The sequence below is a fragment of the Neomonachus schauinslandi genome, chromosome 2 (genome assembly GCF_002201575.2).
Source record: "Neomonachus schauinslandi chromosome 2, ASM220157v2, whole genome shotgun sequence".
Lineage (NCBI taxonomy): Eukaryota > Metazoa > Chordata > Mammalia > Carnivora > Phocidae > Neomonachus > Neomonachus schauinslandi.
In genome coordinates this window covers 81,453,836-81,478,054 of record NC_058404.1, presented here as the reverse complement: position 1 = coordinate 81,478,054, position 24,219 = coordinate 81,453,836, and the positions used below count along the sequence as shown (strand labels likewise).

At 36.9% G+C, this 24,219-nt stretch overlaps 1 protein-coding gene across 2 annotated transcripts in view; it reads right to left on the bottom strand.

The window, feature by feature from the left end:
• The window catches only part of ANAPC10 (anaphase promoting complex subunit 10), a 254,833-nt gene that overhangs the window by 201,608 nt on the left and 29,006 nt on the right, over positions 1-24,219 (bottom strand). For both annotated transcript variants that reach the window (XM_021679318.1, XM_021679317.1), the window contains exon 4: positions 3,181-3,301. In XM_021679318.1, the coding sequence (XP_021534993.1) occupies positions 3,181-3,301 (121 nt within the window). The remainder of the gene's footprint in view (positions 1-3,180; positions 3,302-24,219) is intronic.

Below are 24,219 nucleotides of genomic sequence, written 5' to 3'. Positions count from 1 at the left end.
GGGGTGCCTGGGTGGCTCAGTCGTTAAGCGTCTGCCTTCGGCTCGGGTCATGATCCCAGGGTCCTGGGATCGAGCCCCGCATTGGGCTCCCTGCTCCGCGGGAAGCCTGCTTCTCCCTCTCCCACTCCCCCTGCTTGTGTTCCTGCTCTCACTGTGTCTCTCTCTGTCAAATAAACAAATAAAATCTTAAAAAAAAAAAAAAGAATAATTTTTGTAGCCATTAGCTTTTCTTGTCCTGAACTAAATTTTTGTAAGGTTATCAACTCAAATCAATAATAAAATGACAGAAAATAGGTTTTTAGAGTGTTTCAAGTAAACAAATCCATAATTTCTAGTAAAAAAGGAAAACCCATTAAACACTCCAATACACACTACACCCTCCCGTGGGCAACCCTCCATGGAAAAATATAAAAAGATTTAGTTGGATTTTCCACTCAGTTAAATCAGTCCTGTAACTAATGAAATGATGGCTCTAAAAACCTCATAAAAGTTAACACTATTTTAATCATTTGTCTTAGTATCTGAGTTAGAAGATTTTTTAAAAAATAACAATTTATATCCTATACAGTAGTAATGTAAGAAAATAAAAGCATGATCTGCTTATCTTCCCTTAAAAAACAAAATGATATCAGATTATTTCTTTAATGGAAAAAAGGTAAACAGAATAAATCACGTAAAAAGATGTATAATTAAAAGATAAAGTATACTTTATATCATGAGCTGCAAAGGCGGCACTAATATTTTAAAGCAAAATCCAAAAATTATGGTTCCTTAGTGAGAACTGTGGCAGCAAAGCAGTATGTTCATTAAGTTTTTCAGGAAAACAACTTACATTATCACCTGGTAATATTTAGTATTACTGGTCTCGTGAGGCTATGTGGTCACTACACAGAAATATAAACATACTTGGAATAAAATTAAGAGACTACCTAAAAGAGCCCTTATTCTATGTGGCTAATGTTTCAGTACTTAAATGATATAATAGAAGCAAAAACTAGATTAAAAGTATTCTGAAATGGTCCAAATATCATTCCAAGTTTGTCCCATTTACAAAAGAATACAAAATATATATTTAGTACATAAACCTAGAAATCACGTATGAATATGTACATTTCCCAAAATGCATCAAAGAATATTTGAATATATATACTCTGAGAAAAACGAGTTACAACGAAGACTAACTACTTAAGGTCTTATTAACAACTGGATTATGAGACTAGCAATTAAAGGACAACAGTGACATCTAGTGGACATTTCAAATATATGCCACACACATCCTGGATCAAAACTTTATTTTCAGTGTCACATAATTCAACCTGCTTGAGGGATTATATGATAAACCTTTAATTTTAAACCAAACAAGCCAGCTCTGCTCCCAAAAGGCTGCTCACTATGAGTAACCCAATCGTGTGATAAATACAAAATGTTTAACAAAGTATAAGAATATCTCAAGTCCTTAAAGCACTAAACACTGATTAAATGTATCATATGACTAAAAGAGCTAGCAAAAGGCTCAATGTAATTATGATAATAAAAAGAATCTAAAATATTCTGAATGAAAAAAGCACTGGGTTAAACGAAGAAACTTACAAAGAAAATGAAGAACTAATCTATTTATGAATTTATTCAAGCATGGAAAGTACATATTAACCAGTATGGCCACACAAAATAAATATTTTTAAACTAAAAGAAGAATATCTTAGGATGATTTTTCAAAGACAAATTAGTAGTCAAGAAAATGTATAGGATCATCCCTTAAAATTAAAGGAAGATAACTAGAATAAGACCAGGTGGTCATCTCAAAAAGTTGCAAACTTACCTCAAAGGATGAAAAAGCAAAACAAAAAAACAAAACACCTGTGGGTGACAATGTCCTTACTTATTCTTATTTGCCAACACATAAACAAATTTCACAAGGAAGTAACACTGCATTTAATGAGTAAATAATGAAAGTATATGTAATTCTTATTAAGTATTTTATTACTAACTCAGGGAAGAAATATAAATGTAGAGACAGGGTCTTATAAACACTAAGTCAAATAAGAGTCTAGGCCACCAATTGGCTGGAAGTCTTTCAAAAATCACAGGTGCTTCTCAGATCTCTCAGAATCACCTAACTGAAAAGATTTTAATGATTATTTGAGCTCAATGACTTTCTGACAAGAAAAAATGTGAAGGGCCAGAACTTTACAAGTACAAAGTTCAAACTCATTGAAAGTATCTCTGAAATGTAAATATTTGGGGACTAATAACATTCAGGTCACAAAAGCATTATCCTAATAGCTTCAAAAAGTTATACAGCAGATAAATAAATTGGGGTATATTCAAACAATGGAGTATAACTCAGGAATAGAAAAAAATGAAGTACTGCTACATGCAACAACAGGGATGGATTGTCAAAAAATTAGACTGAATGAAAGAAGCCTTACAACAAATTACACCATCTGTGATTCCTTTATATGACATGCTAGAACAGGCAAAACTGATCTATAGAATGAATGAATGAATGAATGAATAGATGGATGATGAATAAGCAAACAAAATTAGAACAACACTTACCTCTGAGAGTAGGATAGACATGGAGATTGACTGGGAAGGGATATAAGGGAATTTTACGGAGTAATGAAAATGTTCTATATGTTAATAGGAGTCGGGGTTACACATATGTTTGCATTTGTGAAAATTCACAAATAATATATTTAAGATTTGTGGAAACTGCATATAAGTTGTACCTTAAAAAATAAACCTGAAGCAAATATTCATAACTCCAGTTATCATATGTTATGCTGAAGTATTTGGGGTGGTAGGTACAAATATCTACAAGTTATTTTGAAATGAGTATAAAAATTAGATGAATTGATGGACAGATAATAAATCAAATATAGCAAAACATTAATAACTATAGAATCTAGGAGGTGAGTATACTGGGGCTCACTATACAATTCAGCTTTTCTGTATGTCTGAAAATTTCCATAATAGAACACTGGAAAAAAACTAAGATGACAATCGGAATTCAAAAAATTTTTTAAATATAAAAAATTAAAAGTGTTTTCTTAAATATTAATAATTTTCCTTTTATGTATTAACATTTTAATCTGTCTAATCTAGTGTCAAATGTCACTATTTTCTAAAGAGCAAGAGTAACAAGATAACATATTTTTTAAAATGTGAAAGACATACCCGAATTTCTTGAAGATTGTGAAAATTATTTCCTACTCTGACTGAAATCTTGCTTGGAGTATAGCTTTCATCAGATTTGTAGTCTGCATAAATACATAATGTCTTCACTGTTGTTTTTCTTCTAAAAGCAATAAAATAAAAACATGCTCTTTATCATGTGGAAGGATCATATCCAAGCATCTTCTTTTTTTTTTTTTTTTAAAGATTTTATTTATTTATTTGAGATAGAGAGAATGAGATACAGAGAGCATGAGAGGGAGGAGGGTCAGAGGGAGAAGCAGACTCCCTGCTGAGCAGGGAGCCCGATGCGGGACTCGATCCCGGGACTCCAGGACCATGACCTGAGCCGAAGGCAGTCGCTTAACCAACTGAGCCACCCAGGCGCCCATATCCAAGCATCTTCTGATCATAGTTTGCTAAAATGAGTACTTCAATCAACAATCTCCAATTCCTTTCATTTTAACAATGATGAAAATGAACAAGTAAAAATACAGATACACATTTATACAGGCATCTCTTATCTAGAACATGGTCAAGAACCAGATGTGAGCAAATTAAAAAGTTAAACCAAAATAGGTACCTTAAAGTGCAAATAAGCATTAGGAATTTCAGTCAAATTCATTTGTATTTTAGGTAAATAAATTATTCTAACAAGCTTGGTTTTCTTTACTAATTACTTAATTTCCTATGTCAATACTTGAAAATAACTAGCTAAGTAAGAAATTAAGTCCAGCAAAAACAAAATCACTTGTAATATAATTTGATAATATATATTTATAGCATATATAATACTATAATTTTAAAATATAATCTCTTAAAACAAGAAATAAAATTCTGCCGTTTTTAAAATATACATATCTTAGGAAGATTAGCAAGACTACATAACACAAAATTAATCTCAGAAAAAATGCAAGTGGCCAAAAACCACAAAAATATGTTTAATCTCTAATAATCAAAGAAATAGAAATTAAAACACTCAGACATTAGTTTTGTTATCACACTGAAAAATATTAAAATGATTGATAATACCCAAATTTGATTAGAAAAAGTTACTTTCATAACCAGTTAGTAGGTACAAAGCCTTTGACACATGAATTAAACTTCTAAGAATGCACTAAAAAAAAAAAAAAACACAACTACTCAAAAATGGATGCAGAAAATGTTTACCATCCTGGGTTAAATCACTAAAAAATCATAAATAACCTAAATATCCATCTCAATAGGGAATTAGCTAAGTAAATTATATCTATTCTATGAAATCCTATACAACTATTTAAAACAATCACACACATACATAGGTTAGGGAAAAAAGCAGAATACAAAACTATATATAGAAGAATCTCATTTGGGGGAAAAGAAAAAAACCTTTAAAGGCATATAAAACTATATGTATGTATAGGTATATATATTATACATATATCTATATACATACATATAGATAGAGATAGAATCATATTTAAAAAAGTAGAAGTGACTAGTTTGGTGGAGTAGAACTATGGGAGAGCTTTCTTCTTCATGATTTATATATTTTCTGAATATTTTTTTACATTGAGCATGTGCTATTTGGGTCATTTGGAAAAAAAAAAACCACTAGACAATTTTAAACATCAACCAAAAAAAACCATTAAGAAGTCTATTTAAATGTGCTTTAAAAGTTAAGTTCTGGTATAAACTGGCACTAACTTAATAACAATGAGCTCCTTGAACAGAAGTAGCCTGTGTCAAAAGTCAACCTATAAAAACAGCAGGGGATCTGTATGTAGCTCTTAGTGAGGGGACCAAACTTCTATAGCCCAAGCTATTCATCAGAAAGGAATGGGGAAAGTTAAGGACTTTTCCTCAAATAATAAAGACAGATCAAGATGTAAAACACTAAATACCCAGGAACTGCTGACAGGATAAATGCCATTACCAGGTTTTCGGAAGAGGCCAGAGGTATCAAACTGACATCTTTCTCTTTCTGGTGGGCCAGGAAGGAGACATGAGAGGAAGCAAGGGAAGAAGGGGAAATTTTGAAGGGCACACAAAAGATGGTTTCCCTGATGAGCCAGAAGCAGGCTGTGAAAGTTCTTTCTTATTATGGAGAGATCAAAGATCATGAAGATTACTCTTGAGGACTTTTGCTTTTCTTTTTTAAACAAAAACAGATCTAAAGGACGAAGCTGTTTGCTCAGAATAATTTTATCTCCGAGTTATGTAATTCAAGATAACTTAGTCACTGAAACCTGCAAGATAATCAAGGTGAGGTCAGAAAGGCAAAGAAGGGTAACAACAATAATGACTATAAAAACAACAGCAACAGTAGAAAAGAGCAAGTGGATACTCTGGCCCAGAAGTAAGGCTTTATATGTATTATTTCATTTACTCCTCTCCCTTGGATATAGAAGCTATTATCACCTTCATTTTACTGATTTAAAACAAGAAAAAGAGTAACACCCGGGTTAATAATAACTAGAAGGTGGGCACAGTTGGAGTTGAAACATGTGTCTGTCCATCTGCCTCACATGATCTTAACCACTCTCACCTTCCTGTTAATTTACTGTACTTATTCAACAGTCATTGATACCAGTTTACAGTAATATGGAGGTATTTGTAGTTCATTAAATTTTATCTGCCATAAATTCTTAAGATCCATGTATTCCCAGAAAGCATATGTATAATTTATGCTATCTACATAATTTCATTACATTTGCAAACGAAACTGTGACCTCACCAAAAGTTTAAAAACTGTTAGTCTAAAAGTATCTATACAGCCTTTTAAAACTATTTACCAATTTTATCTCATGGTGAGGTAAAAAAAAATAATACTGCATAGAAACCATGCTACATGTCAAATAGCAACATATGTGGGAAGATTAAACGCATAGATTCTGAGACATCATGGTGGCTACTCAAATTGCTCAAATCATCATTATAATAATAAGCACCATATACTGAATGCTTATTCAGTGCCAAACATCATGCTAAACTCTTAGGATAAAGCATCGTAGGAAGGGAGAAGGGAGAGGGTAACACTTTCCCATTTCTGATGACGTAAGTAACACTCCCAGCCTCTCTAGTCCTCACCCACCCTCCCTTTATGCTGAGAAAGAGCTGCTGACAGGACACACACATTGACTTTGTTCCTTCAAGCCACAAATTTAATAGGGACAGGCTCTACCTGGCCTAGCACTTTCATGGACTGGATGGACAAGTCTGTTTAATGCTAGGGTTCAATATTAGGAAACACACTTAACTGCAGATGTAAGCCCCTTTCTCAAGAATCAGCTTTGTCAGTTTTACAAGGGTGATATTTTGGTCTCCACCTGCTGACTCCTGGATAATTTCTCAACTCACTGGGAACCCATGAAATTGCAAGAGAAGACAATAGTGACAGATGCTCCTGGATGCCAATCTAACAGCCCCTTTGCCTTCCTTCTTCATAGCATCCTGCTAAAAGACTATATTCCCTACCTTCCCTTAAAGCTAGATATGACCCCATGACTAAGTTATGGCCAGTAAGATTTGAATCAAATGACCGTATTTTGTAACATTTCTTTAAAGGAAGATATACCCCTTTTACCTTCCCCCCTACTCCTTTCTGCTGCCTGGGATATGAACATGAGAGGTAGAATTCCAGTAGGTACCTTGACTCATGAGGTGACCTTGAGGATACAACTCCTGAGCTAAGAATGGTAGAATGGAAAGAGAAGGAATCTAGGTCCACAATACATACACTGTGGGGCTGTCATACCACTCCTGAATTGCCAGGTTCTTCTTATATGAAGAGAAAGAGAAAGTAAGTTTCCACCTTGTTTAAAGCACTGTTATTAGATGCTCTATTACAAAAAAAAAAAAAAAAAAAAAAAAAAAAAACCAAATAAAAAAAAAATTTCCCCCCTTTTTAAAAAAATTTTTTTAAAAGCTCTATAAAAAAAAAAAAAAAAAAAAAAAGCAGCAGCAGCTCTGTTACCAAAAGTTCTCATTCCTATTTAATATAGCATTATCATGCCCACATTACAGATAAGGAAACAGAGGCTCAGATTCAGGGTAAGCAAACAGTTTCATTTACATATCTAGTAAAGCACAGAGCCAGAATTTGAATCTATGTCTGTATGACTACCGTATGTAAGAGTAGCTACTAACTCCTGAGGTACAAGACTTAAAACTAAAAAACAAAATAGTTATAATATTCTGTTTATCATTTCCTGTTAACATGCTAGATACATTTTTACTAAGAGGCTGAGATATAAAGAGCCCACATACTTGCCTAAAACAAAAGGCAAACAAATGGTTTACATATATAATAAATGACTACATTCTTCTTTGTTCCTCATACAATGGTGGAAAATGTCCCCTTTGTGTAAAAGTTATTTTTCATCAACATGAACAGAATACTAAAATGAAAGTTTTTACTGAAGGCTAAGACAACAAATATCATGTTTTAAGAGGACATATAAGACCTCAATGTAATTGTTTCAGCAGATATGGTTAAAAACAAAACCCAAAGAAACAAACAATCAGAGATGTCTGCACACGAAGAAATAACTGCTACAGGACTTGCCCCTCCCCCCACCATAGACAACTAAATGCTGACAACACATATGAAACAACAATCTGCAGGCACCACTAAGAATCCTGCGAGAATGGATATGAATGAGGTGAGCCCTATGAACAACTGCGCTTTCTGACTGAAGGCAATCTCTAGACTGCAATGCAGGGAGGGCACAGCCTAAGAGAATCTTTCAGTCTCACTAAGTTGAGGAAGGAGTTATCCCGCGGAAAAACTCCAGAAGTCTGCAGAGTGTGCTGTACATGCAGAGGGTGAAACTACAAAGACAAGCAAAGAACAGCAGTTGCTGGGAAAGGAACAATTACTGGGAAGCAGTAAGCTAAACAATTCCCAGAGGTCACAAAGGGTAGGGAATCACTAGAGTTCCCAACAACCAAAGTGCAGAGTACGGATACCTCTTCAAATATCTAGCACATTCATTTGAGATCCCAGAAGAGTCAAGCCTTAGCATACTTGAGGCAAATCTTGCCCAAGATAAGTGATCTTAAAGTGTGGTCTGGGGACCTGTGGAGGACTTCAAGACCCTTTCGGGGGATCAACAAGGTCACAACTATCTTCCTAATAATCCCAAGATGTTATTTGCCTTTTTCAGAATCATTCTCTTATGAGTACACAATGGAGTGTTACAAATGCTATCTGAAATGGTATGTTGCAAGAGATTTAATGAAGAAGCACATATGAGACTCCAGCTGTTCTCTCTTATGCCAGACACAAAAGACATTCACACTAAAAAAGTAAATCAATAACATTATTCTAACTATTTTTTGTTTTGGAAGAAACCGTTATTTTTCATTAAAAAATGTTATTTATCCAAGCATATAATAGGTTAATCATTATTTAATTTTAGATAAATAAAGACTCAAATTCTTCAGCTATAATTTCTAATATGGTAAATATTGATATACATAAAAAATAAGCAAAAGATCTCTGGAGACCTAGATAAAAGTTTGAAGTGGTACTAAAACCAAAAAAGTTAAAGAACTCCTGCCCTAGAGCAGGGATCAGCAAAACAGTGCTCACAGGCCAAATGTGGCCCACCACTTATTCTTGTAAATAAAGTTTTATTTAAACAAAGAAGCACCCATTCATTTACCTACTGTCTACAGCTGCTTTGCATAACAAATTTGAGCAGCTGCAACAGCCTAAAATAAGGTTTGCAAGGCCTAAAATATTTACTATCTATCCTATTACAAAAAAAGTTTGCTGAACCCCACCAGAGAGTAAAAAGTACTCTAGTCCCACTGTAAAGAGATCAACCCTCAAAAAGATCAAGTTGATTCTTAAGTTACTTAAGTTACTTAACTGCCTGCCAGAACTAAGTCCTATCCTCTTTTAAAACAAAACAATACATAGCACTCAACAAAATTTACTAAATCCAGCATCCAATCAAAAATTACTACAAAGAATCAGAAAAATGTGACCCACAATGAGGAAAAAAAACAGTCAATAAAAATATGCAAAAGACAGAGATGACAGAATAAAAAGATAAGGAATTAAGACAGAAAATATAAATACCTACAGGTATACAGCAAACAATTTAAAACTTCTGGCTTAAAAAAATAATCATGATTTTGTTTATGAATCTGGAATTTGGGCAGGGCTCAGAAGGAAAGTCTACATAGCATCAGGTGCGGCAACTTGACTTGAGATCTAAAGGACCTACTTCCAAGACAATTCACTACTATGGCTGGAAAGCTGGTGCTGGTTATTGGCTGGGAGCTAAGTAGCTAAGGCTTTGGCCTTTGGTTCATTTCCTCATGGGCTTCTCCATTTGATGTGGGTTTTCTCACAGCATGGTAGATGGGTATCAGAGAGAGAATCACATAAAAGAGAGAAAACAAGGTAGAAGTTGTATACTTTTTATGACCCAGGCTTAGAAATAACAGTGTCATAACATCCATATTCTCAGGCAACAGATCCACAAGGGCCTGACCAGTTTCAAGTGAGGAGACATAGATGCCATCTCTTGATTAGGCAGTAGCAAAGCTGTAGAAGGGCATGTGCAACAGAAAATAATGTGGGGCACGTGGATGGCTCCAGTTGGTTAAGCATCTGTCTTTGGCTCAGGTCATGGTCCCGGGGTCCTGGGATCGCGCCCCACATCATTGGGCTCCCTGCTCAATGGGGAATCTGCCTCTCCCTCTCCTTCTGCCCCTCCCCCCCCCAACTCATGCTCTCTCTCATGTTCTCTCTGGTGCTCTCTCATGTGTGCTCTCTCTCAAATAAATAAAATCTTTAAAAAAAAGAAAAGAATGTGAGCATACTGGAAAAAATAGTCTGTCATAAAGATGCTAAAAGAATTAAAAGAAAACATGAGCACAATGTGGAGAGATGAAAAATATTTTTAAAAATGGAATTTGTAGACATGAAAAAAAATCTGAAATAAAAAATTCACTGGATGGAATTAACAGCAGTTTAAACATTGCAGAAGACTGTGAACATAATGGTATTTTCAAGAAACTCTCCAAAATTAAGCACAGAAAACAAAAAGCTCTCATCCCTCATTAAAATAAATAGAATATCAGTGATCTGTGAGGCAGTAGAAAGCAGACTAACATGTAATTGGAGTCCCAGGAAAAAAGGGGGTTAGATAGAAATCATTTGAAAGAATTATAGCCAAAATTTTTCCAAATTCAATGAAAAGTACCCATAGATTCATGAAGGTCAATGAATTACAAGAAGGATAAACAAAAAGAAATCCACATCAGGATAAGTCATAATTACACTGCTTAAAAAAAAATAGTGATAAAGAAAAAAAATCTTAAAAGCAGCAGGGGAGGATGAGGAGACATTAAATACAGGGAAACAAAAGTAAGAAAGACAACAAACTTCATATCAGAAACAATGATGGAACAGTATCTTTAAAGTGTTAAAGGAAAGAAACAACCTAAAATTCAGTACCCGGTAAAATATATTTTAAAAATAAAGACAAGGGGGGGCGGAGCAAGATGGCGGAGGAGTAGGAGACCTGGATTTCGTCTCCTCTCAGGAATTCAGCTGGATAGGGATCAAACCATTCTGAACACCTACAAACCCAACAGGAGATCGAAGAAAGGAATAGCAACAACTCTCTGAACAGAAAAGCGACCACTTTCTGGAAGGTAGGACGTGCGGAGAAGTGAATCCGAGGCAATATTCGGGAGGATAGACGGCGGGGGAGGGGCCTCCTTTGGCCGCTTCTGGCAAGTGATAGAGCCGCGGAGCACAAAATCGGAACTTTTAAAAGTCTGCTCCGCCAAGGGACGTCACTCTGGTGGCTAAGCGGGGGGTGGAACCCTCCGGGACAGTGTGGTCTCAGGACCCTCGGGGTCACAGAAAGACCGGGGGTGCCTGAGTGTGGCAGAGCTCCCAGGTAACGGAGCAGGGAAGCCGGCTGCAGAGGCGGAGCCAAGGCGCGGGCTCTCAGCTCGGGGTGGCCATAGACCGTGATCCGCGGCACAGTCGGGCCCCTGCTCCTCCAGCAGGGACCCAACAAGCGGCAGATCCGGGGAGACTCACCTTCCTCCCCCGGGAGGAGCCGCGCGGGAGTGCACCGCAGGGATCTGCTGGGTTTGGAGACTCCACCCGGGGTCGGGTGCCAGAGATAGAAACGCGCGGTCACAGGCCGGGTGAGCACGGAGTGCGGCCGGAGACCGGGGAGACGGGAGTGACTGATGGCTTTTCTCTGGGGGCTCACTGAGGAGCAGGGCCCCGAATTCTCGGCTCCTCCGGGGCAGAGACTGGGAGGCCGCCATTTTCACTCTCCACCTCCAAAGCTGTACGGAAAGCTCGCAGGGAACAAAAGCCCCGGAGAGCAAACCCGAGCAGATTACTTAGCCGGGAGGGGGCAAGGGCGGGGCAATTCCGCCTCCAGCAGAGACATTTGGAAACCACGGCAACAGGCCCCTCCCCAGAAGATCAAGGAGAACAGCCAGCCAAGACCAAGTTTACCGATCAATGAGAATGGCAAAACTCCAGCGCTAGGGGAATACTGCACATAGAATTCATGGCTTTTTTACCATGATTCTTTAGTCTTTCAAAGTTAATTTTTTTTTAACTTTTTTTTTTCTTTTTGAATTTTTCTTTTTCCCCTTTTCAACCAAGATCTTATCAATCCCTTTTTTTAAAAACAAACATTTTTATTTTTCATATTTACAGTCATATTCTATCCCTTCATAGTAGTTACCCGTATTGTTGGCTTATATATATAAGTTGTTCTCTCTTTAAATTTTGAGAGAGTTTCTTCTAACAGATTAAAATATACCCTAAATCTCTAGTATATGGTGTTTTCTATTCCCCTGCCTGATCACATCCTCTCCCTTTTTTTTTCTTTTTTCTTTTTTTAAATCCTCTTCTTTCTTTTTTCAAACAACTTCTTATCAATTCCTTTTATAAAATTTTTTATAATTTCCATCTTTACAGTCATATTCCATCCCTTCATCATATCAACCCTTATTTTTGTACATATATAAGTTTTTCTTTCTTTAAAATTTTGGGAGGCACTTTCTTCTAAAAGACCAAAATACACCCCAAATCTAGTGTGTGGCACTGATCTATATACCAGCCTGATCATATTTGATCACATTCTGTTTTTGTTGTTGTTGTTGTTGTTTTGTTTTGTTTGTTTTTGTTTTTATCTTTTTCTTTTTCTTTTTTTTCTTTCTCTTTTTTCTCTCTTTCCCTTTCTTTTCCCACTGCTTCAGGTCTTTTCTGATTTGTTTAGAGTATATTTTCTGGGGACGTTGTTACTCTGCTAGCATTTTGTTCTCTCATTAATCTATTCTCCTCTGCACAAAATGACAAGACGGAAAAAATCACCTCAACAAAAAGAACAAGAGGTAGTACCGACTGCCAGGGACCTACTCAATATGGACATTAGTACGATGTCAGATCTAGAGTTCAGAATCAGCACTTTAAAGATACTAGCTGGGCTTGAAAAAAATATGGAAGTTATTAGAGAAACCCTTTCTGGAGAAGTAAAAGAACTAAAATCCAACCAAGTAGAAATCAAAAAGGCTATTAATGAGGTGCAATCAAAAATGGGGGCGCTAACTGCTAGAATAAATGAGGCAGAAGAGAGAATCAGTAATATAGAAGATGAAATGATGGAAAATAAAGAAGCTGAGAAAAAGAGAGATAAACAACTACTGGATCACGAGGGCAGAATTCGAGAGCTAAGCGATACCATAAGACGAAACAACATTAGAATAATTGGGATCCCAGAAGAAGAAGAGAGAGAGAGAGGGGCAGAAGGTATAATGGAGCAAATTAAAGCAGAGAACTTCCCTAATTTGGGGAAGGAAACAGGCATGAAAATCCAGGAAGCACAGAGAACCCCTCTCAAAATCAATAAAAATAGGTCAACACCCCGACATCTAATAGTAAAACTTACGAGTCTCATAGACAAAGAGAAAATCCTGAAAGCAGCTCGGGAGAAGAGATATGTAACCTACAATGGTAGAAACATTAGATTGGCAACAGACCTATCCACAGAGACCTGGCAGGCCAGAAAGGACTGGCAGGATATATTCAGAGCACTAAACGAGAAAAATATGCAGCCAAGAATACTATATCCAGCTAGGCTGTCATGGAAAATTAAGGAGAGATAAAAAGCTTCCAGGACAAACAAAAACTAAAGGAATTTGCAAACACAAAAACAGCCCTACAAGAAATATTGAAAGGGGTCCTCTAAGCAAAGAGAGAGCCTAAAAGCAACATAGACCAGAAAGGAACACAGACAATATACGGTAACAGTCACCTTACAGGCAATACAATGGCACTAAATTCCTATCTTTCAATAGTCACCCTGAATGTAAATGGGCTAAATGCCCCAATCAAAAGACACAGTTTATCAGACTGCATTAAAAAACAAGACCCATCGATATGCTGTCTGCAAGAGACTCGTTTTAGAACCAAAGACACCCCCAGATTGAAAGTGAGGGGGTAGAAAACCATTTACCATGCTAATGGACACCAAAAGAAAGCTGGGGTGGCAATCCTTATATCAGACAAATTAGATTTTAAACCAAAGACTGTAATAAGAGATGAGGAAGGACATTATATCCTACTTAAAGGATCTATCCCACAAGAAGATCTAACAATTGTAAATATCTATGCCCCTAACATGGGAGCAGCCAATTATATAAGGCAATTAATAACAAAAGCAAAGAAACACATCGACAACAATACAATAATAGTGGGGGACTTTAACACCCCCCTCACTGAAATGGACAGATCGTCTAAGCAAAAGATCAACAAGGAAATAAAGACTTTAAATGACACACTGGACCAAATGGACTTCACAGACATATTCAGAACATTCCATCCCAAAGCAACGGAATACACATTCTTCTCTAGTGCCCATGGAACATTCTCCAGAACCGATCACATCCTAGGTCATAAATCAGGTCTCAACTGGTACCAAAAGATTGGGATCATTCCCTGCCTATTTTCAGACCACAATGCTTTGAAACTAGAACTCAATCACAAGAGGAAAGTCGGAAAGAACTCAAATACATGGAGGCTAAAGAGCATCCTACTGAAGAATGAATGGGTCAACCAGGAAATTAAGGAAGAATTAAAAAAATACATGGAAACCAATGAAAATGAAAACACAACTATTCAAAATCTTTGGGATGCAGCAAAGGCAGTCCTGAGAGGAAAGTATATAGCAATACAAGCCTTTCTCAAGAAACAAGAAAGGTCTCAAGTACACAACCTAATCCTACACCTAAAGGAGCTGGAGAAAGAACAGCAAATAAAGCCTAAACGCAGCAGGAGAAGAGAAATAATAAAGATCAGAGCAGAAATCAATGAAATAGAAACTAAAAGAACAGTAGAACAGATCAACGAAACTAGGAGCTGGTTCTTTGAAAGAATTAACAAGATTGATAAACCCCTGGCCAGACTTATCAAAAAGAGAAGAGAAATGACCCACATCAACAAAATCATGAATGAAAGAGGAGAGATCACAACCAACACCAAAGAAATACAAACAATTATAAGAACATATTATGAGCAACTCTATGCCAGCAAATTAGATAACCTGGAAGAAATGGAGGCATTCCTAGAGATGTATCAACTACCAAAACTGAACCAGGATGAAATAGAAAACCTGAACAGACCTATAACCACTAAGGAAATTGAAGCAGTCATCAAAAATCTCCCAAAAAACAAAAGCCCAAGGCCAGATGGCTTCCCAGGGGAATTCTACCAAACATTTCAAGAAGAATTAATATCTATTCTTCTGAAACTGTTCCAAAAAATAGAAATGGAAGGAAAACTTCCAAACTCATTTTATGAGGCCAGTATTACCTTGATCCCAAAACCAGACAAAGACCCCATCAAAAAGGAGAATTACAGACCAATATCCCTGATGAACATGGATGCAAAAATTCTCACCAAAATACTAGCCAATAGGATCCAACAGTACATTAAAAGGATTATTCACCATGACCAAGTGGGATTTATCCCTGGGCTGCAAGGTTGGTTCAACATCCGCAAATCAATCAATGTGATACAATACATTAACAAAAGAAAGAACAAGAATCATAGGATCCTCTCAATAGATGCAGAAAAAGCTTCTGACAAAGTACAGCATCCTTTCTTGATCAAAACTCTTCAGAGTATAGGGATCGAGGGTACATACCTCAATATCATAAAAGCCATCTATGAAAAACCTACAACGAATATCATTCTCAATGGGGAAAAACTGAGAGCTTTCCTCCTAAGGTCAGGAACGTGGCAGGGATGTCCACTATCACCACTGCTATTCAACATAGTATTGGAAGTCCTAGCCACAGCCATCAGACAACAAAAAGAAATCAAAGGCATCCAAATTGGCAAAGAAGTCAAACTCTCACTCTTTGCAGATGATATACTTTATGTGGAAAACCCAAAAGACTCCACCCGAAAACTGCTAGAACTCATACAGGAATTCAGTAAAGTGGCAGGATATAAAATCAATGCACAGAAGTCAGTGGCATTCCTACACACCAATAACAAGACAGAAGAAAGAGAAATGAAGGAGTCGATCCCATTTACAATTGCACCCAAAACCATAAGATACCTAGGAATAAATCTAACCAAAGAGACAAAGGATCTTTACTCAGAAAACTATAAAATACTCATGAAAGAAATTGAGGAAGACACAAAGAAATGGAAAAACATTCCATGCTCATGGATTGGAAGAACAAATATTGTGAAGACGTCAATGCTACCTAGAGCAATCTACACATTCAATGCAATCCCCATCAAAATACCATCCACTTTTTTCAAAGAAATGGAACAAATAATCCTAAAATTTGTATGGAACCAGAAAAGACCCCGCATAGCCAGAGGAATGTTGAAAAAGCAAAGCAAAGCTGGTGGCATCACAATTCCGGACTTCCAGCTTTATTACAAAGCTGTCATCATCAAGACAGCATGGTACTGGCACAAAAACAGACACATAGATCAATGGAACAGAACAGAGAGCCCAGAAATGGACCCTCAACTCTATGGTCAACTCATCTTTGACAAAGCAGGAAAGAATGTCCAATGGAACAAAGACAGTCTCTTCAACAAATGGTGTTGGGAAAATTGGACAGCCACATGCAGAAGAATGAAACTGGACCATTTCCTTACACCACACACAAAAATAGACTCCAAATGGTTGAAAGACCTCAATGTGAGATAGGAGTCCATCAAAATCCTAAAGGAGAACACAGGCAGCAACCTCTTTGACCTCAGCCGAAGCAACTTCTTCCTAGAAACATCGCCAAAGGCAAGGGAAGCAAGGGCAAAAATGAACTATTGGGACTTCATCAAGATAAAAAGCTTTTGCAAAGCAAAGGAAACAATCAACAAAACCAAAAGACAACCGACAGAATGGGAGAAGATATTTGCAAATGACATATCAGATAAAGGGCTAGTATCCAAAATCTATAAAGAACTCATCAAACTCAACACCCAAAGAACAAAGAATCCAATCAAGAAATGGGCAGAAGACATGAACAGACATTTTTCCAAAGAAGACATCCAAATGGCCAACAGACACATGAAAAAGTGCTCAATATCGCTCGGCATCAGGGAAATCCAAATCAAAACCTCAATGAGATACCACCTCACACCAGTCAGAATGGCTAAAATTAACACCTCAGGAAACGACAGATGTTGGTGGGGATGCGGAGAAAGGGGAACCCTCCTACACTGTTGGTGGGAATGCAAGCTGGTGCAGCCACTCTGGAAAACAGTATGGAGGTTCCTCAAAAAGTTGAAAATAGAGCTACCATATTACCCAGCAATTGCACTACTGGGTATTTACCCCAAAGATACAAAAGTAGGGATCCGAAGGGGTACATGCACCCCGATGTTTATAGCAGCAATATCCACAATAGCCAAACTGTGGAAAGAGCCAAGATGTCCATCGACAGATGAATGGATAAAGAAGATGTGGTATATATATACAATGGAATATTATGCAGCCATCAAAAGGAATGAGATCTTGCCATTTGCAACGACGTGGATGGAACTGGTGGGTATTATGTTGAGTGAAGTAAGTCAGAGAAAGACATGTATCATATGATCTCACTGATATGAGGAATTCTTAATCACAGGAAACAAACTGAGGGTTGCTGGAGTGGGGGGTGGGGTGGGAGGGATGGGGTGACTGGGTGATAGACACTGGGGAGGGTATGTGCTCTGGTAAGCGCTGTGAATTGTGCAAGACTGTTGAATCTCAGATCTGTACCTCTGAAACAAATAATGCAATATATGTTAAGAAAAAAGAAAAGAAGAAGAAGAAGGTAGCAGGAGGGGAAGAATGAAGCGGGGGAAATCGGAGGGGTAGACGAACCATGAGAGACGATGGACTGTGAAAAACAAACAGGGTTCTAGAGGGAAGGGGGGTGGGAGGATGGGTTAGCCTGGTGGTGGGTATTGAGGAGGGCACATTCTGCATGGAGCACTGGGTGTTATGCACAAACAATGAATCATGGAACACTTCATCTAAAACTAATGATGTAATGTATGGGGATTAACATAAGAATAAAATAAATAAATAAATAAATAAAGACAAAATAGGGGTGCCTGGGTAGCTCAGTCAGTTAAGCATCTGACTCTTGATTTCGGCTGAGGTCATGATCTCAGGGTTGTAGGATCGAACCCCGAGTCTGGTTCCCGTTCAGCAGGAAGTCTGCTGGAGAGTCTCTCTCTCTCTCTCTCCCTCTGCCACTCCCCCCACTTGCACGCACTCTCTCCAAAAATAAATAAATCTTTAAAAAATAAATAAGTAAAATAAAGACAAAATAGAGACATTTTCAAACAAGCAAAAGCTGTGAGAATTGATCACCAAAAAATTTGTACAATGAGTAATGTTAAAGAAAGTTCTTCAGAAGGAAAGAAAATACCAAATAGAAATGTGAATCTATGAAAAGTAATAAAGAGTACTGGAAATAATAAATATGTAAGTGAGGAGAAAACATTTTTCACATTTAAAAATTTTTCTAAAGGGATGCCTGCATGGCTCAGTCAGTTAAGCATCTGCCTTTGGCTCAGGTCATGATCCCAGGGTCCTGGGATCAAGTCCAGCATTGGGCTCTTCCTCAGTGGGGAGCCTACTTCTCCCTCTGCCTGCCACTACCCCTGTTTGTGCTCTCTCTCTCTCTGACAAATAAATAAAATCTTTTTAAAAAAAATAAAAATAGGGGCGCCTGGGTGGCTCAGTTGGTTAAGCGACTGCCTTCAGCTCAGGTCATGATCCTGGAGTCCCGGGATCGAGTCCCGCATCGGGCTCCCTGCTCGGCGGGGAGTCTGCTTCTCCCTCTGACCCTCCCCCCTCTCATGTGCTCTCTCTCATTCTCTCTCTCTCAAATAAACAATCTTTAAAAAAATAAAAAATAAAAAAATAAAAAAATAAAAAAATAAAAAAATTTTCTAAAGGTAACTGTTTAAAGCAATATGTTGTGAGCTTTATAAGAAATGGAGAAATAAAGAACATACAACAGCAGCATAAAGGAAAATGGGGAAGTGAGAGTAAAGAGTTTAAGATTCTTGTATTAGATGTTAAATGTAGTATTATTTGAAGGTAGACTGTGATAAGCTAAAGATGCATATTGTAAATCTTAGAACCACTAACATTTTAAAACAACATTAAACAAAATAAAGATATATACTTAATAAGGTAATAGTAAAGAGCAATAAAATTGATATCAACAATAGAATTTTTGTGGAAAGAGCCCAAATGTCCATCAACTGATGAATGGATAAAGAAGATCTGGCATATAGAAAACTTCCAAAATCATTCTATGAGGCCAGCATTACCGTGATCCCAAAACCAGACAAAGACCCACCAAAAAGAATTACAGATGAATATCCCTGATGAATATGGATGTAAAAATTCTCACCAAGATGCTAGCTAGTAGGATCCAACAGTACATTAAATGGATTATTCACCATGACCAAGTGGGATTTATTCCTGGGACGCAAGGGTGGTTCAACAACTGCAAATCAATGTGATACACCACATTAATAAAAGAAAGGACAAGAACCATATGATCCTCTCAACAGATGCAGAAAAAGCATTTCAAAAACACAGCATCCTTTCTTGATTAAAACTCTCTGCAGTATAGGAATAGAGGGAACATACCTCAGTATCATAAAAGCCATATACATAAAACCCACAGCGAATATCTTCCTCAATGGGGAAAGATTGAGAGCTTTTCCCCTAAGGTGAGGATGGGGATGTCCACACGACAGGAATGTCCACTCTCACCACTGTTGTTCAACATAGTACTAAAAGTCCTAGCCTTGGTAATCAGACAACAAAAAGAAAAAAAAGCATTCAAATCAGCAAAGAAGTCAAACTTTTGCTCTTCGCAGATGACATGATACTTTATGTGGAAAACCCAAAAGACTCCACCCCAAAATTGCTAAAACTCATACAGGAATTCAGTAAAGTGGCAGGATATAAAATCAATGCCCAGAAATTAGCTGCATTTCTATACACTAACGAGACAGAAGAAAGAGAAATCAAGGAATCAATCCCATTTACAATTGCACCAAAAACCATAAGATACCTAGGAATACATCTAATCAGAGGTAAAAGATCTGTACTTTGAAAACTATAGAACACTCATGAATGAAATTGAGGAAGACACAAAGAAATGGAAAAATTTCCATGCTCATGGATTAGAACAAATATTGTTAAAATATCTATGTTACCCAGAGCAATCTATACATTCAATGCAATCCCTATCAAAATACCATCAATACTTTTCACAGAGGTAGAACAAATAATCCTAAAATTTGTATGGAACCAGAAAAGACCCTGAATAGCCAAAGGAATGTTGAAAAAGAAAACCAAAGCTGGTGGCATCATAATTCTGAACTTCAAGCTGTATTACAAAGCTGTAATCACCACAAGAGTATGGTACTGGCACAAAAACAGACACAGAGATCAATGGAACAGAATAGAGAACACAGAAATGGACCCTCAACTCTATAGTCAACTAATCTTCAACAAAGCAGGAAAGAATATCCAATGGAAAAAAGTCTCTTCAACAAATGGTGTTAGGAAAACAGGACAGCCACATGCAAAAGAATGAACTTCTTACCCATACACAAGAATAAACTAAAAATGAATGAAAGACCTAAATGTGAGACAGGAATCCATCAAAATCCTAGAGAACACAGTCAGCAACCTCTCCGACCTTGGCCGCAGCAACTTCTTGCTAGACACATCTTCAAAGGCAAGGGAAAAAAAAGCAAAAATGAACAATTGGGACTTCATCAAGATAAAAATCTTTTGCCCAGCCAAGGAAACAGTCAACAAAACTAAAAGACAACCTACAGAACACTAGAAGATATTTGCAAATGTCTTATCAGATAAAGGGCTAGTATCCAAAATCTATAAAGAACTTACCAAACTCAACATCCAAAAAACATATAATCCAGTCGGGAAATGGGCGGAAGACATGAACAGACATTTCTGCAAAGAAGACATACAAATGGCCAACAGACACATGAAAAAATGCTCATCATCACTCAGCATCAGGGAAATACAAGTCAAAACCACAATGAGATACCACCTCACACCAGTCAGAATGGCTAAAATTAACAAGTCAGGAAACAACAGATGTTGGTGAGGATGTGGAGAAAGGGGAACATTCTTACAGTGTTGGTGAGAATGCAAGCTAGTACAGCCACTATGGAAAACAGTATGGAGGTTCCTCAAAAAGCTGAAAATAGAGTTACCCTATGACCCAGCAATTGTGCTACTAGGTATTTATCCAAAGGATACAAACATAGTGGGACGCCTGGGTGGCTCAGTTGGTTAAGCGTCTGCCTTTGGCTCAGGTCATGATCCCAGGGTCCTGGGATCGAGTCCTACATCAGGCTCCTTGCTCAGCAGGGAGCCTGCTTCTGCCTCTGCCTGCCACTCCCCCTGCTTGTGCTTGCTCTCTATCTCTCTGACAAATAAATAAATAAAATCTAAAAAAAAAAAAAAAAGGATACGAACACAGGGTACCTGTACCTCAATGTTTATAGCAACAATGTCCACAATAGCCAAAATATGGAAAGAGCCCAGATGTCCATCAACAGATGAATGGATAAAGAAGATGTGTTGTATATATACAATGGAATATTATGCAGCCATCAAAACAAATGAAATCTTACCTTTTGCAATGATATGGATGGAACTAGAGGGTATTATGCTAACCAAAATATGTCAACCAGAGAAAGAGAATTATCATATGATTTCACTCATATGTGGAATTTAAGAAACATCAGATGAACACAGGGGATGGGAGGGAAAAATAAAATAAGACGAAATCAGAGAGGGAGACAAACCATAAGAGACACTTAACTATAGGAAACAAATTGAGGGCTGCTGGAGGGGTGGTGGGTGAGGGGATGGATAAACTGGGTGATGGGTATTAAGAAGGGCACTTGAAATAACAAGTACTGGGTGTTATATGCAACTGATGAATCACTAAATTCTACTTCTGAAACTAATAATACACTATATGTTAATTAATTCATTTTAAATAAAAATTTTATAAAACTACAATAAAAAAGATGTAGCATAGATAGATAAATACACACACACACAAGCACACACGATGAAATATTATTCAGCCATCAAAAAGAATGAAATCTTGCCATTTGCAACAAAGTGGATGGAGCTTAAGTGTATTATGCTAAGCAAAACAAGTCAATCAGAGAAAGACAAATACCATATGATTTCACTCATACGTAGAATTTAAGAAACAAAAATGATGAACATAGGGGAAGGGGGAAAAAGGAGAGGGAAGCAAGCCATAAGGGACTCTTAACTATAGAGAACAAACTGAGGATTGATGGAGGGGAAGTGGTGGGGGATGGGCTAAATGGATGATGGGTATTAAGGAGGGCACTTGTGATGAGCACCGGGTGTTATATATAAGTAATAAATCACTAAATTCGATTCCTGAAACCAATATTACACTATACAATAACTAACTAGAATTTAAATACTTGAAACAAGCAACAATAAAAAAGATTAGTAAAATTGATAAATCTCTAGCCAGTCTGACCAGAGACACCAAAAAGAGAAATGATAAAAGTTATCAATACCAGGTATAAAAGAAAAGATATTACTACAGTTCCAACAGAAATTAAATAATTGAATATTAGAAACAACTTGTCAATAAATCAAAATAATTTAGATAAAATGAAACATTCTTTTAAAAACACAAATTTTCAAAACTGATTCAAGAAAAAAAATTAAAGAAATGACTTTATAAAAATAAAACTTCACACAAAGCAAATGCTGGGAACAGATGGTTTCAATGGTGAATTTCATCAAACATCTGAGGAAGAAATAATAGAAATTTTACTTGAACTCTTAGACAACAGACGAGGAAACATTTTCCAATTCATTATTTATGGGGCCAGTATTATCCAATAACAAAATTAGACTAAGATTAATAAACAGAAATGATAAGCCAACATCCCTTATGAATAGAAACATAAAATTCTTCAACAAAATATTAATAACTCAAAACCAAAAATACATTAAAAAAAGACTTAAAAACCAATTGAAGAGATATAACACCAAAAGCACAATGTGTAAAATACACAAATTAAAATTAAAAACTTGTGGGGCACCTGGGTGGCTCAGTCCTTAAGCATCTGCCTTCAGCTCAGGTCATGATCCCAGGGTCCTGGGATCGAGCCCCACATCGATCCCTGATCAGCAGGAAGCCTGCTTCTCCCTCTCCCACTCCCCCTGCTTGTGTTCCCTCTCTCGCTATCTCTCTCTGTCAAATAAATAAATAAAATCTTTAAAAAAAAATTAAATTAAAAACTTGTGTGAAAAGGCAACCCACAGACTGGGAGTAAATATCAGAAAATCATATATCTGATAAAGGATTAATATCCAGAATATACAAAGAATTCCTAAAACTCAACAACAAAAACCCAACTCAAACATGGGCAAAGGAGTTGAATAGCCATTTCTTCAAAGAAGATACCAAATGGCCAATAAGCCCATGAAAAGAGGCTCAACATCACTAACCACTGAAGAAATGGAAATCAAAACCATGAGATACCACTTCACACTCATTAGGATGATTATAATAAAAAAAAAAAAAAAGGAAGGAAGGAAAAGAAAAGAAAGCAGAAAAGAAAAGGAAAAGGAAATGAAACGAAATGAAAGGAAAAAGAAAAGAAAGGAAACAAATGTTGGTGTGGACTGGAGAAACTGGAATGCTTGTACAGTGTTGGGGGATGTAAAATGGTGCAGCTGCTGTGAAATCAGTAAGGTGGTACTCAAAAAATCAAACAGAGTTACCACTGATCAGACAATTCCACTTCTGAGTATATTCACAAAAATAACTGTGAGCCAGGACTCAAACAGATATTTGTACACCCATGTTCACAGCAGCATTATTTACAACAGCCATAAGGTGAAAACAACCCAAACATCCACTGATGGATGAATGGGTAAACAAAATGTGGTATATACATACAAAAGAATATTATTCAGACTCAAAAGGGAATGAAATTCTGATATATGCTACAACATGGATGGACCTTGAAAACATGCTAAGTTAAGCCAGATATAGAGGACAAATACTGTATGATGCCATTTATATGAGATAGCTAGAACAGTTAAATACATAGAGAGATTAAGTATAAAAAGAAAAACAGTTAAATACAGAGAAGGAAAAGCAGAACAGTGTTGATCATGAACTGGGGAAAGGAAGGGATGGAGAGTTATTGTTTAATGGGTGTAGAGTTTTGGTTTGGAATGATAAAAAGTTCTAGAGATGAATAGTGGTGATGGTATAACAACATGAATGTACTTAACGCCACTGAACTATACACTTGAAACGGTAAATGTTATGTATATTTTACAATAAAAAAATCAATGAAATTTGCTATCTCAACAGACTAAGAAGAAAAACCATATGATCATATAAGTAGAGGCAGAAACAGCATTTGAGAAATTCCAACACCTATTTATTTAAAAAAAAAAAAAGCCT